The sequence below is a fragment of the Zophobas morio genome, unplaced genomic scaffold, assembly GCF_036711695.1.
Source record: "Zophobas morio isolate AGI-343-1 ecotype UQ-CSIRO unplaced genomic scaffold, CSIRO_AGI_Zmor_V1 ptg000005l, whole genome shotgun sequence".
NCBI lineage: Eukaryota > Metazoa > Arthropoda > Insecta > Coleoptera > Tenebrionidae > Zophobas > Zophobas morio.
In genome coordinates this window covers 12124517-12143953 of record NW_026972110.1, presented here as the reverse complement: position 1 = coordinate 12143953, position 19437 = coordinate 12124517, and the positions used below count along the sequence as shown (strand labels likewise).

The window sequence follows — 19437 nt, the reverse complement described above, 5'->3', positions numbered from 1 at the left end:
CAGAATAAACAACACCAATGCTAATCTATTACTTTGGACTATCATTATTTTGGTGAAATTGTGATACTATTTGATTTTATTTTAGTATTAAAAAGCATTCCACATGAACAACTTTCGCCCAATAAAATTTGGCAATTAAGGCCTATTTTATATTCCGTTTCCCGGTGAATAAGTGTCTTAACAGTTGTAATAACACCATCATCTCAGTACTTTAAGATCTCTAATTCGTTATTTTATTGGTGTGTCGTCAGTTTATTACAGCGAAATGCTAGAAACGAATTATGCTAATGAAGATAATACAGCTAATTGCGAACAGCGCGCATAAATTTTACATCATATCTATTTTGGCAAATGCTCTAAACGTGTTCAACCTTTCACTGTTCTGTAGGTGTTGCCAGGATGTGTACTAACGAAAATAAAACCCATGCTTAGTGCTAATATTATTTGGCGCTGCAGGAGCGAACTTCGCTTATTTCTTGTTTATATTTGTTTTGTTGACGTTGATTTTGCGATAAATCGGCAAACAGGTCGTTTTACCGTAGTATAAATAAAAACAACAGTTAATTCAAAAACGCATAATAAAATTTTATACCGCAGGTGCCCTTTCACATACTGTGAATAAACATTTTGTTACTGTGTAAGCTTTTACATAAATTTTCGTATCTGTGTCATTAGCAAACTTTTACAAAAACTAGTAAATTCGTTTAGGCCATAACCTAGGTATTTTAATGGAAAACTGTTTAATTTATGTTAATTATACATTAAAGAGGCAATTCCGTTAAAAAAACTCGATTTATATAATACGCGTGTATTTGCAATCTTTCAAGTGTTTGTTTTATTTATAAGCATGACTAACACAAATTATTTTAAAAGCTTGGTTTGCTGTTACTTCGAAAGGGAAACAAATGTTGAATATTTATGAAATAACACGGACCGTGTGACGGAACATGTTTTAATAATTTTAGTAGGAATAAATACTAAATAAACCGTTAACGTCGAATGGTAACAATCTCATAATTTATCGGGAGGAATGGAAACAACCACTCCGATCTAATGGAACGTGAAGGAGCTAGAAGCAGCGATGAATCAAATGTGTGCCACGACCGGTTACCCTAAATGGTCAAGTGTCACCCAGTATAATACGTAATACGAGCCATCGTTTACGATATCAACACCATTTTAGTAAATAATTCACCTGGTTTTTACCTTTTCTTTTTATCAATTAAATTGTTACATAGAAATGTCATAATTACACAACGCGGTGGACTCGAGCCAAACATATGGCGATTTTATTATTGTGTAATCAGGATTTGAACGCACTCAATTATTTGAGTCATACCATGTAACCATAATGAGATTTTGGCAGTAAATTTGAATCAAGGCGATTTAGTAGACTGTTGTGTCTATTAAATTAGTCGTGGTGTTCCTATTCGGCGGGACCCAAATAGGACTGTTTACTATGTACTTATTTAGAAATGAAGAGATTATAATTTTTATTAATTCGTGGTGATTATGTCAGGATTCTCATATTTTTACAACCCATAAATTAACCGTGATTTAGACGATTACAATACGAGTTACTTCATTTAATGAATTGTTATGATGAATAATAAAAAAAAGATAAATCACTCTTAGTTACTAATTAGCGTTTCTGTGAAAACGGTTTTAAAGTGTTGAACATGTGTGAAAAGAACAACTTGGGCTTGTCGTAGTGAATATGAATAGTTAGTTATAAAACCGAAATTTATTACACGTGTGGTTTATTATTAAATATTATATTATGCCGCCGCTATTAATTCCTTATTAGGATTTAACTTCAAGAACATAATAGCGTCTTGTTGTTTTTTATTATTTTCGTTATGAATCATTGTCCTGGCTTTAAGAAACACAATATGCAATAAATATGTTAATAAAATCTTTCGAAAAATTTACGTGCGGTGCTTTTCAGGTCAGGCTTTGGTAAAATTTATTGTAAAAAAACCGAAGGTTTGGAGGAACCTATGACATCACGTGGTACACCAACGTTGAAACCTTAATAAGTGGCACAGATAGGTCGTCTTTGATGTTTTTCCTATGATATTTGTGTGCACATTACTAACTAACTAATTTTCGATTTTTCAGTGTTCTGATTTTATCATTTTTCTTTTTTTCAACATGAAATTTTTCAATTTTAGAATTTTTTCATTTCTTGGATTTTTTAGTTTTTCGATATTTAATTTCTGAATCTCTGGATATTTAATTTTTCAGTTTTCTCCAGTTTTTCGACTGTACAGTATTGAGATGATTCTATCATTTTTCGATTTTTACAATAAACTAACTTTTTGACCAGTTTTTCGATTCATAATTTTTTTGTTTTGTTGTTGAAATTTTCGATTTGCAATTTTTCAATTTTTCGTTTCAGTTTTATATTTTTTGTTTATTTTTATAATTTCCCGATTTTTCCATGTTCCGATTTTATAATTTTTTGTTATTTCAATTTCAGTTTTTCTTTTTTTCTTCGATTTTCCAGCTTTTGGATCTTACATTTTTTTTTATTTTGCAATTTCACGTGTTTTAAAATTTTCAGTTTTTCGATTTGCAATTTTTCGTTTCGGTTTCTTATTTTCTTTACTTTTTTCAATGTGAAATTTTTCAATTTTTGGATATTTCAAATTTAATTCTAGATTTTTCAGTTTCTCGACTTTTCAATTTTACGATTTTAGAATTTTTCCGTTTTTGAATTATTATGGGATTTTTTTGTTTCTTCGGTTTCTCGATTTGCAATTTTTCGAGTTCTCAAGTTTAAATTTTTCAGTTTTTCAATTTTCCAGCTTTTAAATTTTTCAATTTGACGATATGTAACACTTCGAGTTCCATTTATAATTTTTAAGTTTTTCGATTTTCCAGCTTTTGTATGTTTGGATTTTGCAATTTTTCGTTTCGGTTTCTTATTTTCTTTATTTTTTCAATTTCCGGTTTTTCAGTGTTCTGATTTTTCTTTTTCTAATGTGAAATTTTTCAATTTTACGATTTTAGAATTTTTCCATTTATGAATTATTAGATTTTAAAACCTTTTTCATTTCTTCGATTTTTCAGTTTTTTGATATTTAATTTTTGATTTTCTCGATATTTAATGTTTCAGTTTTCTCCATGTTACAGCGTTTCGACTTTATAATATTGAGATGATTATAATTTTTAGGTTTTTGCAATTTTTGGGTTTTCCAATTTTCCGATAAGATTCGTTTTTTCTTCTTGCCAATTTTTCAATTCAGTTTTTTTTTCGATTTTTAAGTTTGTCGATTTTTAGTTTTTCAATATTTCAACTTTTCGTTTCTTCAGTTTTTCGATTTTTTCGTATTTTCCGATTTTTTAGTTTTTCGATTTTTCAACTTTTCTATTTTTTAATTTATCGAATCAGAAAATGGAAAAATTGAAAAATCTTAAAATTAGAAATCAAGAATTTGAAAAATTGAAGAATCGCAAAATTGAAAAATTGAGAAACTAAAAAATCGAAAAAGTGCAAAATCCAAAAAAGCGAAATATTATAAAATCCAAATATTGAAAATAAAAGAAATCGGAATATTGGATAATTGAGAAATCCAAAATTTGCAAAATTGAAAAATTTAAAAATTCGGAAATCGAGGTATGTATTGGAAAATCGAAGATTAAAAATTTGAAAAATTGGATAAGCGAAAAATTATAAAATCGAAAAAAACATTGAATAAAGTAAAAGAACTGAAAAAACGTCAAATAATTGTGATATAAAATCGAGAACATCAAAATTAAAAAATCGGAAAAATAAAAAACAAAAACTTGAAAAATTAAGGAAACGAAAAATTAAAAACTGAGAAACTGAAAAATCGAATGAAAAATGGTAATATCCCAAAATTGAAAAATTGAGAAAAAATCAAAGATGAAAAAATAAAGAAAACGAAAAAGCAAAAAATTGATATATCAAAAAATTGGTCGAAGATAAATAAATCCAGATTGTTCCAAAAATTATAAGACTTGATGTTGCGGTTTTTTTTATGATAACTCTTTAAGTTAAAATAAGGATATGTTTGTAATATTAAAGTGAATGTGAGTTTTTCCATTGCAAAATTTTGTGATGATTTCATCAACGTTTTTGTAAAGACCGTACAGTACTGTATTTCCAATTTTTTTGCAAAAATGGAGTCAGTTGTTCTTGATTTTAATCAGTACAATAAATTGCCTCATTTATTAATTTTTTTGAGTCACCCTGTGTAAGTAATTCTAAAATCCATGATAAACCACAATTATAGAGTCATAATACTTTGCATACTTCATAGAGCATTTATTCGGCAAAATTTTAAGATGACGTCATCAATTTTTTGGAAAGGGTAAAATGAATAAATTTCAATTAATGATTTACCATGATTACACTAATCTTAAAATGTTTGCAAGATTTCAGAGTACTCGGTTTTGAAGTTTCAAAGTTAAATTGCAGAATGTTGTTATATAATTTTGATGAATTTCCAAAAATCTGGATGTCTAGAGTAAAAACTGAACACTGAAAACCACATGTGAAGAATTCTCTTATTTTATAAAATTCAAGTAAAAAGTTTTCTGACAACCTAAAGTGAAAATTTTTCATCGTTGATTAACCATTAATAAGTTGGCACACTGACACCTCAAAACCAAAAATCGTTAAGAAATAATGAAATTCAGATATTCATATTCAATCAATTTTGCGGCACAATTTGACGTAAAAATTTTTATAACTGAAAAATTATTATTGCATGCTGTCTTTCTAATTAAAATTAATATAATTGGACCAGATTCAAGAAATTCTGCACAAGTACAAAGCAGTGTTATTATTTATATGACAGATTTCACGTTGGCGTCGTGGCCAACTAGAGCAGAAATTTAAAAAATCACACGGTACAATGTAAGTTCCAAAATAAATATTTTATTTCTAGAACATTCGTTGTTAAAGGGTGCACAACTCAGACAAATGAATTTCAAGAACGTATCAGTATTCTACAGATAAACTATTTTGGAACCTTGTAATGGAGTTCCAAGAAATAGAATGTACGTGAGACTCGGTTTGTTATTTTACCACATGTAAATTATGTTAACTAAAAGAAAATCAGGTGCTCATAAAAAATGAGTACAGTTTATAAAACACCTTTTTAACACGGAAAGAGATTTTTTGTAAAAAGTTATCTGTAACTTCCGTTCCAAACATGGCAAGTTAATTACTTTTGGACGCATTCTGAACTTTCTCACGAAAATATTGATTACAGAGGCTTATTTAAAACTGTTTAAATTTTCATGAGCACATTAATTAATGCCACATAGCGGTACTTTTTGAAATATTTCATAAAAAATAATCTTGCGTGGTTGCGTTGACAAAAAAATATATACAACTAAAAACCTAGTGACATAGACACTGTTATCACATTAATTATTCATTATTATTATCACTATTAACTATTCATTATCGTATATTTATAGCGATGATTGTGTCGTTAGGAATTGAATTTAAATTACCAGATTTCCGTAAGTCCAGATTTATTATACTAGTGGTCGTCGAGTACAGCCTACGACATCGTAGTATAATAAACATCACTACAACAGTGTGTAATTAGTACAATACTGGTCAAATTCCCCCTCGCACTCGTTATTGGCTTGGTAATTAGTTAAATTAAAAATATGACGTCGGACCTTCGTATTTGCCCCTGGATAATATTTGCCCCGATAACAAACACTCTCCGAACAAACAATTTTTAATTAGGGCAATTAGTCCTGCAGACGGCACGCGCCTTAATTTTTCTAATCGAAGTCCTGCAGGTGGGCCGACTTGACGCCTTCACGCCTTGTGTGTACATTTGCCGCAGGTAGATTAATTTTTCCAATTTCTCCTGCAAGATGCGTGTAGGTAGGCAGCAGACTCGTGTTAACCTTGCTGAGCATAAATGTTGTTCGACGATTTCGTGAGACTGGTACGAATCTACAGTTCTTTAAAAGACTTTGTGTCGCGATGACTCAAACATCGGGTTTACATCGGCGGCATTAATCTCTGCTGGTTATAAAAGTCGGTGAATTTAGACATGTGATTTGCTTCCCGGTCGTCGTAGAAGATTTTTTCGAAAATGGCAGGAACTTTGAGTGATCAGTTCAAGACGCGCCTGAATTTGCAAACCAAGACTGTCGGTGAAGAGCGAATTCGCAAAGCCAAGGAGAGGAATGAAGATGTTGCGATTCTGTCGATGGAGTTGCCGGGAGAAAAAAAGGCGTTTAAGTGTAGCCTGGACAAGGATTGTCTCATGGGAGATCCCACGAATTTGCCTTTAGGTGCGTTTAATTTACATTAGCGGAAAGTGGAAATTTACACTAATAATTTATACTAAAAGCTATAAAATATATTGTTTGTTTATGGTGTTAGCGCAGTCGAATATTGCTAAAGACGTGTTTTTATAAATTAAATTTAGATGTTTCGTTACACTCAGTTTTTTCCATGATTATTATACTTGATCGTAAGAGATGATTTAATAATGGTTTAATCGTGCGGAGTACGTTATTAATATCATTCTTCGGGCGTTATAACAATTAATACCGTGTCAAAATTCTATTATTCTGTCAAGGTAAATCTACTCACGTTTCGTTTATAAAGATTTAAAAAAACACGAAAAATTAAATTGTAATCGTGATGTTTTACGCGTTTTTACAATTTGTAAATTCGCAAATAAAAGAAATCGACTTGAATACATATTACTGGTGTGGTTTTTGTATGATCAAAAGATATTACGATGAAATTTGTTGAAAAGGAAAATAAAAGAGTTTATTGTGGTTGAAATAGTTTCCTGAAGGCCATTATGGAGGGTCAGCGACTCTTAGATGTGACAAAACTGCTTGAAGAAGTCAGATCATGCGATTATGCAATTTCAAGTAATTGAACAAGAAATGTTATCACACGTGTCGGTTATTATTTAATCTCTTTTTAATAATAGCAGTTGCAGTCATGATTGACATTTAAAAAATGATCGTTTGTTTTCCTTATCAAATGTCACTGCGGTTTGTTCAGGTAAACTAATGCTTCATTGTAAGGGAAGTCCTTATCTTTTTAATTAAAAACTGAACCACAAGTAATGATTTGAATAAATGAATGGGACGCAAATTCCCAAAATAATAAACTGAAGTCATTAATTTAGTTCGTTTATATGTATATATTCTCACATAAAACTTGATTTTCTCTTCAAGACTAAGAAAAATATTTCCAAATTTGTCCTTTTCAACAAAAAAGGTTATCTACCTTAACACTGAATGCACTTAACAATATGGTGTTAAACACCTGCTCATTTAACTAGTTCGCAAGTCTGCGCATAAACTACGATTTTTTAACATGATCTTTCTTTAGTGCTATGTCCAACATAATACTTCATTTATAAAAATAGAAGAAAATTTTTAAACATGTTCGCTTTATTTAAATGCGTTGTAAATTACAATTAATAGTGTAACTAAATACATACAGATAGAGTTCACGAAACCCGATCAGGTAGTTGCAGTTTGTAAGCTGACTACAGTTTACCTTGACATTGCAAATTACAAATCCTTACCACACCTTGTCGAGTTTGGCGAAGAATCCCCTTAGTGAATGGTGCTATCAATTTGCATTAGATACTTTGACCATCCTTTTAATGTTGGAATAATTAAATTAAATGTCATAATGCTGACCCATATAACGTGTAACAAATCGTATTTTGTGTTCTTGAAAAGCTAATTTACCATTTTAATAAGAGTAGAAAAACTCAAGCTTTTTTGTTTTGTAATTAAATATTCAAATTTCCAAATTTCACCATAACTTGCAACATATTTTATTTAATGAAAACGAACTCTGTTCAAGTTTTTTCGGTGCTATTTAGTCAGCCTATCATGGGTATTTTTTAATAGAATGATTAAGCTTTCCGTAGGCGGTGGCGGTTTATGCCCAATTAGTAATTATTCCAAACTGGCGTAGCCGTAGGTTTTACAATTATTCAGAAAGAGGTCAGTGTCGCAGACGGCTTTTTTTTATAAATTGTCGCGATGGTTCGTATGGAATGAAATTTAAATGATAATAGCTTTTTTTCATGTGTATCACCTACATTTAGCATAGTGATGTCATACTTTATTCGAGCTTAAATTTTGCTTGAAATGATTGCGTGCATCAAACCAATAATTATTGTAGTTTTCACAGTCATAATTCATTGTTGCCTGGTTAGTTCGCAGCACCATAATTGAAACCGTTTTTGTGAGATAGGAATTATGGCAAAACGTGTTAAAAAATAAACGAGATTTAAGCAAATGTTATTTTTAACTCGGTGGCAAGTTATATAATCATGCAAATTAAACTATTCAATAGGCAGAAAATTTCATCTGACTCATTTTCATTAAGGTTGTAACATATCTATAAAGATTGTCGGTAATTGATGCTTCTGCGTCTGCAATTAAGTCATCATTGTGATGTTCATTCATAAAATTCTAATCTGTTTTTTATTGAATAAGTTAACTGAGTGGATATGTGAGGAATGGGATTACTTGAATAACTGACATTATTGTTTCTGTGGCACTCCGTACCTAGAGGTCCTAGGACATTGCTAAAACCTTGGACGCTAAAAGCATAGCGTGACTGTAGTTCTCGATTTTTTCTCGGTAGATTTATTTTACCTGTATAAACATTTTTACAATGTAACACGTGTTTAACCATACTAGTGACAACATATTTCACATATGGACTAGACTCGCAGTTAATTACGTCATGTAATTTAATTATATCTGAACTAAATACATAAACAGGTGTACTGCCACTATAATCCTTTTTAAATGGGATTTTTCTATCATTATCTGCAAACGATAATGGTAAATATCGCGACTGTTTATGGTTTTCGGGGTGTTTTTGTGTTATGATTAAAATGGTTAGTCGCCTTAAGGCGCAATTACACAGCTGTAGAATTATCAAGTCCCGCTGTATAATAAATCAATTACACGACGTGTTGTAATTTCGTCAACTACCAGGGTTGTAAAAATTTGATCTGGTCGTATTTTCAACTCAATTTTCATTGGTTGTGCGACGGGGATGGTAAATGAAATTATAAAACGTCGTAAACCTGACTTGTTGAATTTATCGTTTCTCACGCTTGCTGGCGAAATGTGTAGCTGTATAAATGACGCGTGATTGCTTTCATGTTAGATTAACCCTCAGAAATCGCGAGATTTATAACCGATTATTGAAATAATTATAGAGAAATCACTTCTAAATACGAAAAGAAATAATCGAACATTAAGTTGTAATTACAAAAGTAATAGAATTATCGACCTCGTGGACTTTTCGTTGTTACTGTGTTTAGTAATAATAATAATAATAATAGATGCCATATCAATTTTATAAAATAACAATCTTATACATGTGGCTTATGAATTCGCCTTGAGTTTTTACACTAGGCATCAAAATTTTCGCAAAAAAGTCCAAATTGATCTATAGTCGTGCCGTAAAAATGTTGAATTACTAACGTGAAGGTCATTTTTTTACACAGTGACTAATATTACCTAGATTTTTATTAGTAATACTGCACGTGTCGGAGTTGACGTACATGTCCGTGCTGAAATGTTGATGGGAATATTATACTTCATTGGGAAAACTCGTTGGAAACCGGCACAGCGTTGCACCTTATCAATGTATTGGAGCAATTGTTTGACCGTTCACCCGACTTCCCTGCACTCCGCGCCAAACCAAACATAAACAAGTTAACAAAGTGGGTCTTCAAAACTAATGCGTTCGAATTAGAGGCTGTGGCGGAGTATGGGTAATATTATATTGTTATAGATTGAATAAAAATTAAGATAAAAAGCTTTAAATTTTTTCTAGTAACACAAAAATCGTACCTGACGCGTATTCGCCTAACAAAAAATGACAGCAGTAAAAAAATTTACTTCCCGAGTGTAAGCTAATGAACTATTGCAAAGGACTCCATCGAGCGACTGGCTACTTTCATATTTTCTTAACGTTTCATGACCCCAAGAGTACAAAAAAATAGGTTCCCGTCTCCGTCTGTCTGTCGCCTGTCCAAATTTTTATTAGACAGATCATTTCCGAAACTACCGGACCGATTGTTGTCAAATTTGATATGAAATTTCTCTAGTCATCCCTGATCGGTTCCACTACAGGTAAACTAAAGCAGAGGGTTGCATATATTGTGATCTGATGTGATGACATCTCCTCAAAATTCTCCGTAGTAAGTAGGATTCAAATTTAATAAAATGACGTACTCGAATATTTGTTGTTTATGAATCCGCGTTGTGATTTATGCCGAGGCACCCAAATTTTCGCAAAAAAGTCGAAATTGTTTAACAACCTGTTATAGTAGTGTAAGCGAAGTTCGTACAAGATTATTCATTAGCTTATCGGCCACGATCGAATGTGGCATGAGTTTTTTTGTTTCTTAAACTGTTAAATTATCTATATTTTTTATTGATCAAATCTCAAATGTGTTTTATTATTAGTATTATACTGGACGTGTCGGAATTGGCATACGTGTCTTTACTCCAATAATGTGATACATGACATAATGAATTCAGACAAACAAGCTCTACAAGACCTTTAAAAAATACACAGAGTATCATTAAAAGAGAAACAAAGTTGAATATTGTACACAAACACAGTTATCGTGTCATTTAGCTTCTTAATAAAGTAAAAGTTTGCAAAATCTTTTTTTTTTAATTTTTCAAAGAAGCGACATTTGTTGGACTGTACTTCTGGGGCAAAGGAAATCCTGTCGAAGTAATCTTCGAACATTTTTCTATTATTAGCCTTGCACGTATCGGAATTAACATACATGTTTTTGTTGAAATTTTGATCGGAACATTTTCCACTGGGGAAACTCACTAGAAACAGACTCATCCTTGCGCTTTATCAATACATTCTTACGTTTGGATCAATTGTTTGGCCGTTCACCCGATTTCCCTGCACTCCGCGCTAGACCAAATATAAACAAGTTAACAAAGTGTGCCTTCGTAACATAATACGTTTGAAGTATGGGTAAGAGTATGAGTTTTTAAGTATAATGCATTAATTAATTCAAAAAAGCGTATTTACAAGAATCTCTAAAAAAGCACAATAATATTTTTACGTCTCAAGCGTAAACTATTTTTTTTTAATACAGGGTGTCCCAGAATTCGCGCCATTCCCGTGAATGACATGTTCCCTGTCCCGAACTGTGCCGTAATTCGCAAAAAGAATTGTCCAGGCTTTAACCGTGTGAGAACTGGAAGGCGATTAAGTTGACCAATAGAGAGGCTGCTTTTATATCCGAACGTTTCTATGTTCAAAGTTACCTATGCCAAGAACACAAAAAAACGGGTAATACTAAAGTTGAATGAATTTTTTCCGAATCCCCCTCCGTCAACAAAAGGAAACAGAAGTGTGGTTATAAATTTAATCATTTTGACAATTGTTTGTCATAAACTGTCACGAAGTTTATCACTGACCTGAAGAGACGCTTCTGCGCCAAAGATGACTGATTAATGTACACAGAGACATCAAGGTTTACTTTAAGGCAAGTAGCATGGGACAGAAGTTATTTCTGCTGCCATTCTAGTTAAATTGTGTTTAACTGGGCTGTACATGTCATAAGAGAAGCTGTTTCATTTCATCGTAGGCAAATAATACATTTATTACTATTCTACATAGAGTAGATACCGAAGAGCAGGTATTAGAAGTGATTTTCTTAGAGCCCCGTGAATAATGTGTTGTTCTTTTTAACGAAAATTAGTACATTTTCAGAATGCATCATATGCCTGATATTAAGTTTATCGTTATTTCTAAAAAAGAGTACCACATGTCCATTCAAAGAACGTTATTAAGTGTACTAAAACATAAATATCGCTTTTGATTAATCGGTGCTTATGATTTTCAATAAACAGTATCAATTTTTACTGAACAGCTTTGTTGCTGATACCTAATCTAAGCAACGAAAAAAGAGACGAGACTCCACTTCTCTGGTGTATTGAGATCATAGGTATCTGCTGTGGTGTCAATCATGTGGGGGAGATACTGAAAACGGAGACTTATTCAAGAATAATATTGATGTTGCACATGATTATTTAAAACAGTTTCTTTAAAGTTATGAGTACTTTCTAGAGATTGAAAAGATACGAATAAAAATTATAACAAAAATCGTTTAGTTGCAATTTTTTTTTAAGAACAATACAAACTATAAACAAATCAGTACCAATACGACTAAGTTATTGATGTCTTATTCATACTAGTATAAAGAATATTTGGAAATGATGTTAATTTATGGAGAATGTACACGCTATCCAGCCAGTGCTGTGCGCGAATATACAGGTCTTTTCCCCAATCATCGGCTCCTTGACCAGCATGTGTTTCGTCGTTTGTTGCATCCAGCAAAAGAAGATGGATCTTTTCAGCCTATTCGGAAAGCCGTGCTGGGGCTCCACGGATTATACGCATAGACGGTGAAGAACAAGTGGCACAAATGATTGGATGCTCAAGATCGATCATGCATCGTATCCTTACAGAGAAAAATCTGCATCCTTACTATTGACGAAAGTTCAGCATCTGCGACGAGCCGACTGCGCGACGAGTGCATGTTGCTAAATGGTTACTGCGACAAAATGAACTAAATCCTGATTTTTCACGGCACATTCTTTTCGCCGACGAATGTTGATTTTCCCGAAAAGGAATATTTAATGCGCACAATTGGCACTTCTGGACAAACGAAAATCCATATTTCGCTAACGTGAGAGCATATCAAGAGCAATACTATTAATCTATGGGCTGGAATCGTTGTACTGTAACGTTATTAAACAATGTGCTCAAAATGACCACCATTAACTTCAATGCAACTCTTTTCAATGTTCGTCGTACAAGTATCGAATTATGTGGAGGAGCGCCGTCGTGCTGAAACCACATATTCCGCCGTACATTCAAAGGAACGTCTTCCAACAATGCCGGAAGCTCTAGTCGTAGAAAATTAGCATATGCATCCCCATTAAGGCGATCAGGTAACACAAACGGCCCCACCTAAAAAAACAGGAACGGAGTTTAGTGATAATTTTATCAGATGCGTTAAAATTTTTACCACAGTAGTACCAATGATTTCAGCCCATAGATTAATAGTAAATCGCTCCTGATATGCTCTCACCCTAGTGAGATGTGGATTTTCGTGTGCCCAGAAATGCCAATTGTGTGCATTAAACATTCCTTTTCGGGAAAATAAACATTCGTCGGTGAAAAGAATGCGCCGTGTAAAATCAGGATTTAGTTCATTTTGTCCCAGTAACCATTGAGCAAAATGTACTCGTTGCGGGTAGTCGGTTGGTCGCAGATGCTGCACTCTCGTGTAATGGTAAGGATGCAGTCTTCTCTCTTGAAGGATACGATGAGTGGTCGATCTTGCGCATCCACTCATTTGCGCTACGTAGATGACACTTCTCCTAGGATCCGCTTCCATGTTTTCTACCACTTGCTCTTCAGCACCTACACGTACATTCCGTGGAGCCCCAGCACGGCCTCTCCGACTAGGTTGAAAAGATCCATCTTCTCTTGCTCGATGTAACAATAGGTGAAACACATGTTGGCCTGGGTGCCGACGATTATTCACGGGGCTCTAAGAAAATCACTTCTAATACCTGCTCTTCGGTAGCTACTCTATGTAGAATAGTAATAAATGTATTATTTGCCTACGATGAAATGAAACAGCTTCTCTTATGACATGTACAGCCCAGTTAAACACAATTTAACTAGAATGGCAGCAGAAATAACTTCTGTCCCATGCTACTTGCCTTAAAGTAAACCTTGATGTCTCTGTGTACATTAATCAGTCATCTTTGGCGCAGAAGCGTCTCTTCAGGTCAGTGATAAACTTTGTGACAGTTTATGACAAACAATTGTCAAAATGATTAAATTTATAACCACGCTTCTGTTTCCTTTTGTTGACGGAGGGGGATTCGGAAAAAATTCATTCAACTTTAGTATTACCCGATTTTTTGTTCTTGGCATAGGTAACTTTGAACATAGAAACGTTCGGATCTAAAAGCAGCCTCTCTATTGGTCAACTTAATCGCCTTCCAGTTCTCACACGGTTAAAGCCTGGACAATTCTTTTTGCGAATTACGGCACAGTTCGGGACAGGGAACATGTCATTCACGGGAATGGCGCGAATTCTGGGACACCCTGTATAGAGGGCATCGCAAATAAAATTTCGCAAAATCAGATTTTATAATTTTTTAAAAAAGCGGAATTTGTTGACCTGTACTTCAGGGGCGAAATAAGCAAAAATATGCCGTTATTTTAAAGGTAGCGTACATTTTTCCGCATATGGAACGCTGTATTATAAGAATATTATGTTATTGATCTACAGACTGTCATTAACGGAGAACGATTTGCGTGAATATAATTCAGATATTGATTTTTCTAAATGACGGAAGATTATTAACACCGACAGAAGCTTTCTGCGCTAATTTTCTTCTAATGACACTCGTGCTAATGAGGGTTTTGAAGCTACTAGAGAATAGGACGCTTACATATTTGTACGAATATAGAATAATAACTAGTATCGTATCTGACGCGTATTCGCCTAACAAAATGTTTTATCTATGTATTTTGTCATTAGATTCAGCATACAAAAAGTATGTAAAAATATTTTTTATTGCTATTGATCGTAACAAATTACTGAAGGCTCTCGTGGCTGGTCCTAAATATATATGTGATTATTATTATTATTTTTTTGAGAGAGAGAGATTGTCAGTAGTGAATAGTATCAAGTTCGACTCATGAGAAATTTTTAAGCATCAGTTAGACTATTATGTTCCAAAATAAAATTATTTGATTATCTTAATTCGTCATGGATATTATAGTAATTATTAAATAACGTATTTATGTCATTATCCACGTTTCCATCTACTCAATTCCGCTGATCAACCGCAACTTTAATTTGGTGCGGTGGTACGATAAGGACTTAAAATTTAAAACTCATGTTCTACTGATTTAAAATTTGTTTGTATTTAAAAAAATCATGCATGCAAGCCGTGGTAAAATGCACTTGTAATCCTATGGGAGCTCCCCCAATTGTATAAAATTTAACACTTTGTCATGTATTACGTAAGAATGTGCATATTATCTTACAAAAAATATTCTATAATTTTCTATTTTATCATTGTACAAACTTCCGTTGGCATTAAAACTTAAGACAACAATTTAATCTTGACCCAATAAGCGATATATAAAGTAAAAATCAAATAATTGATCACTAATTAATGCAAGAAGTTGCGCTGAAATAAATTAAACACTTGCTGTACAGGCGGTCTCATTTAAAAGGTTAAATATTCGTAATTTTGAATTTCGAAAATTTTGTTTTAAACATACAACAGATTCAACCGTGAGCTTAATGAAACACCATTATGATAACAAATTTTTTGGCAATGTTTTTTCGATATCAAAAACCTGTAAAATAGTTATAAAGTGGAAATAAAACTAATAAAATAAGTTGGATTAATCGTCTAATAATTTACGTTTCTTTTACAGGAACAAAGAAGATGGAATATAAAACACGGCAGTGGCATGAAAAATGCTTCTGCTGTTGTGTATGTAAAGTACCCATTGGTACCCAGAGTTTCATTCCTCGTGAACAAGAAATCTACTGTGCCAAATGTTATGAAGAGAAATTCGCCACCCGTTGCATTAAATGTAATAAGGTAAGAGAGTATGTTATAATAATGTAATGCAATTCAAACTATGTTTGATAAATATCTTCTTGATATCCCTGATGTTTTCGTAATGACGCGATTGCATAATTTTGTGCCACATTGTTGAGAACGACAATGGGTACATGATGACTTCATCCGTCGAAACTTTTCTAATCCTTATTTGTGACTTCAGGAATTTTGATCGTTTTGTAAATGCGATTTTAATTGTTTAAGGTTATCACTAGCGGCGGCGTAACGTACAAGAACGAGCCATGGCACAGAGAGTGCTTCACCTGCACCCACTGCTCCAAGAGCCTCGCCGGAGAGCGTTTCACCAGCCGCGACGAGAAGCCCTATTGTGCAGAATGTTTCGGCGAGTTGTTCGCAAAACGTTGCTTTGCCTGCAACAAACCAATCACCGGTATTGGAGGCACGAAGTTCATCTCGTTTGAAGACCGACACTGGCACAACGATTGCTTTTTCTGTGCCTCTTGCCGTACCAGTCTGGTGGGCCGCGGTTTCATTACCGATCAAGACGATATAATCTGTCCCGAATGCGCCAAACAGAAATTGATGTAGATATTGTAATGTTATTACAATTTATTTTTTTAATTCAGTGACCGTAATGACAAAGGTAGCTCAGTAAGGAAAGGAAATAGGAACATTTGACTGGATAACACGCACACACGACACAATATACAGAATACACTCTCTTAAAAAATATAGAAAAAATGCAAAAAAAATAGAATGGTACTATATCACCTTACATCAAATTTTCAATAATTTCGTTATTTAAATTTTGATGTACAGTATTTGTTTCCTTCTTGTTTGTTAGGGGGATTATTTTTTATTAATATGCTTTTTTAGAGTTAGAATAAATGTATTTATTTTTGAGATCAATTTAATTATGATTTGCCATATTAAACGAAAAAACAAAAAAAAAACAACTTACAACGTGCAAATGTAAGCATTGGGTGGATGTCAGCAATATTGGACGTAGAATATTCTAAATCAATAAAATGACACAATACAAGTTAAAGTTGCCTTAAAGTTATATATCAAAATTTATGGTAAACACATCAATATAAGTAACATTATATTTGTTATCACTTATGGTTGTTATTGCTTCTTAATGTTAAGGTGTTTTGACAATTTTTTATTGTATATTATTATTATAATATTGTAGATAATATGTACACAGCTTTATAGCATTTATGAAATGAGCAACTTTGGTGCTATTGAGTAGATAGATTTAATTTCTTTTGAGAATACTTATGTTAATTTTTGTTACTGTCATGTCAGTAATTTCTATATAAATGCTTCATTAACAGAAATGTTATTATTAATGTTCATATTTATAATGTATCTGTTAGAATTTAACTCTCGATTGTAAAATATGCGTACATGGTAAATTTTGGATTGTTAAAAATTGTTATGCTTTTAAAAAATACAGGGCTTTGCTTTAGAAATACTATTGTTATATTTAATTCCACAATAAAATTCAATAAAATCGTCCAGTTATTATTATTCTTTATTGAGGTGGTTCAAATTTGTAGGAGGGTTTAAAGTCGCTTTCCTTTTTTACGATGATTTCTGTTTTTAGCAATTTTAGTAAAGTTTTGGAATTTATTAGAGATGTACCGACTATAGGTCTGGCCGACTAACCAACTAGCCGATTGTTCGGCCAGTAAAAACCGACTAGTCGGCCGACTGTTCGGCTTTGCTAAAACCGGTTTATAAATGCGACAGACAGTGTGTTTTTTTTTCTATTTCTCTGACTACCTTAAAAATTTGTTTATTTTAATAAAAGGAATAACTGAAGTTCATTTGTTTCCCAAAAAATGTGTTAAATTTGTTTGGATAATTTTAACATTTAATTTTTTTTAGTAACTCAGTACAAAAATAAAGAATAACACAATTTAGGGCCAGTTTATACAAAATTTAAACTGAGATTAAGTTAATCGCGCATTTAATAAGGCCATTAGCGATGTCTGATTGGCGTAGAGCCGGTCACATGGTAGTTTAACGCGGGGTTAAAAATTAAATCGCAATTAAATATTTAATTGAGGTTATGTAAACCGGGTTTAATTGTTTTATATACTATTTTAATTTTAATAAAAAAAGCCGACCGATCGGCTGTTTAGCCGACCAGTCGCCGACTGTAGCCGACGATGAAAAACAGCCGAATAGTCGGCTTATCCGACCGGTCGGCCACTAGTCGGTACATCCCTAGAATTTATGTTACATGACAATACACATAGACACATGAGTAATCAAATTTCCTGCTGCAAACATCTCGATCGCCAAATTCAGGTGGACCTTATGTATACTGAATCTTTCTAAGACCTAGGTCCTTCGTCTTTTAAGTAGATATCTGGATTACCGCAGGGCTAAGTGTTAGGTCCGTTGTTTTTTGCTTTCATATTCGTTAATAATAATCTGAAAATTTGAAGATTGACATTATTCAGAGATGAATTACTAAATATAATATGTTGTTGCATAGTGATAAACGTTATTTTGTAAGGTTTTCGTGGTAAACTGGTTGCATAAAATTCAATTAAGTACTCAACTGAAGAGCCTTAGATCATATAATAAATAGATACCACCATGCCGTGTTCTTTCCCTAGGACAGCCTGTGACGACATCCTCCTGTCACACACCTCTCTCGTGCATGGAGGGATTACAATGAAGCTATCCTTGCCTGATCACCATTTGAATTTTGCGCGCCTAAATTTTAGGAAGTATGTCTGAACTAACTTCGGAAGAAAGATGTTGACAGCTTGATTTTATAAATAATTCACAGTAGATAACGAAAGCAATAGTCAATTATTGGGCAGCAATTGTGATCCTTTATGACTACATCACTTAAAATAGGATCTTTGTTCTAAATTCTAAAATTGTTTTTTGTACAACAACTCGAAAGAGAGGTTAGAAGAAACATCTGTCAAAAGCGACTTGTTGCGCTGGTGCGGTACAAGGATGGAAGTGAAATAGACATATACAGATGAAATGCATATAACAAAGATGAAGATGTGGTGATCACACAAGGATAGCATTATAGTACTCCCCTGGACGTAGAAAACGACAACAGATAGCTTCATGTCTAGTCACACCTTTCAGTTTGAGTATTGGTATCTACAGGGTCATTATAAAATATTGTAGTCGAAGAAGGCCATGATTTTGGTGACATTTTGTGCCGCCTTTTTCAGTTTTGTGGAAAGGATTACACTAATATTGGAATTTTTATTTTTAGCGCCACATTAGTTGACATTAGCGGCTGCACTGTTTCAACGCTTCATCAAATTCTGTCAGATGTCAATAATTTTTTCGTTTGTACTGGTACGTTTTCCCTCACTTTGTGCGTTAATTGACTTGTCTTGTTTTCATTTTTGCTGTCTTCCCCTTTGTTAGAACTTTAATAAGTGTCTCAAAAAACAGTTTTTATCAAAATTACAGATCATTGTGGAATAATCTCAGGTAATGAACAGAGAGGAATAACTATGGTCAGTGTTACAAATGATTTTTTTAGTTCTTTGGCGCAATCATCATGCCTATTACCGTAATGGGGTGTTAAATGAGGATGGGGATGGAGTGTACTCTGTGGAGGCGTCTAAAAACGAGTATCTAGTGAAATGTTCTGTTGTCATTGATGAAGAATCTTTGAAGACGCTATATGGCGAATTATGGCCAGATTTAACGACACTGGTAGCATTTCTAAGTGAAAACCGACGGGGAGACCTCAAGTTAGTG

At 33.1% G+C, this 19437-nt stretch overlaps 1 protein-coding gene across 7 annotated transcripts in view; it reads left to right on the top strand.

Moving 5' to 3' along the window:
• Lmpt (Limpet) overlaps positions 1-16641 on the top strand; it is an 89352-nt gene extending 72711 nt beyond the window's left edge. For 6 of the 7 annotated variants that reach the window (XM_064047157.1, XM_064047156.1, XM_064047159.1 and 3 more), the window contains 2 exons: positions 15527-15696; positions 15922-16641. In XM_064047157.1, the coding sequence (XP_063903227.1) occupies positions 15527-15696; positions 15922-16266 (515 nt within the window). In that variant the 3' untranslated portion in view covers positions 16267-16641. Of the gene's footprint in view, positions 1-5843; positions 6298-15526; positions 15697-15921 lie in introns of those variants that run through there. The other variant, XM_064047161.1, reaches the window with a different exon arrangement.
• The last annotated feature ends 2796 nt before the right edge of the window (positions 16642-19437 follow it).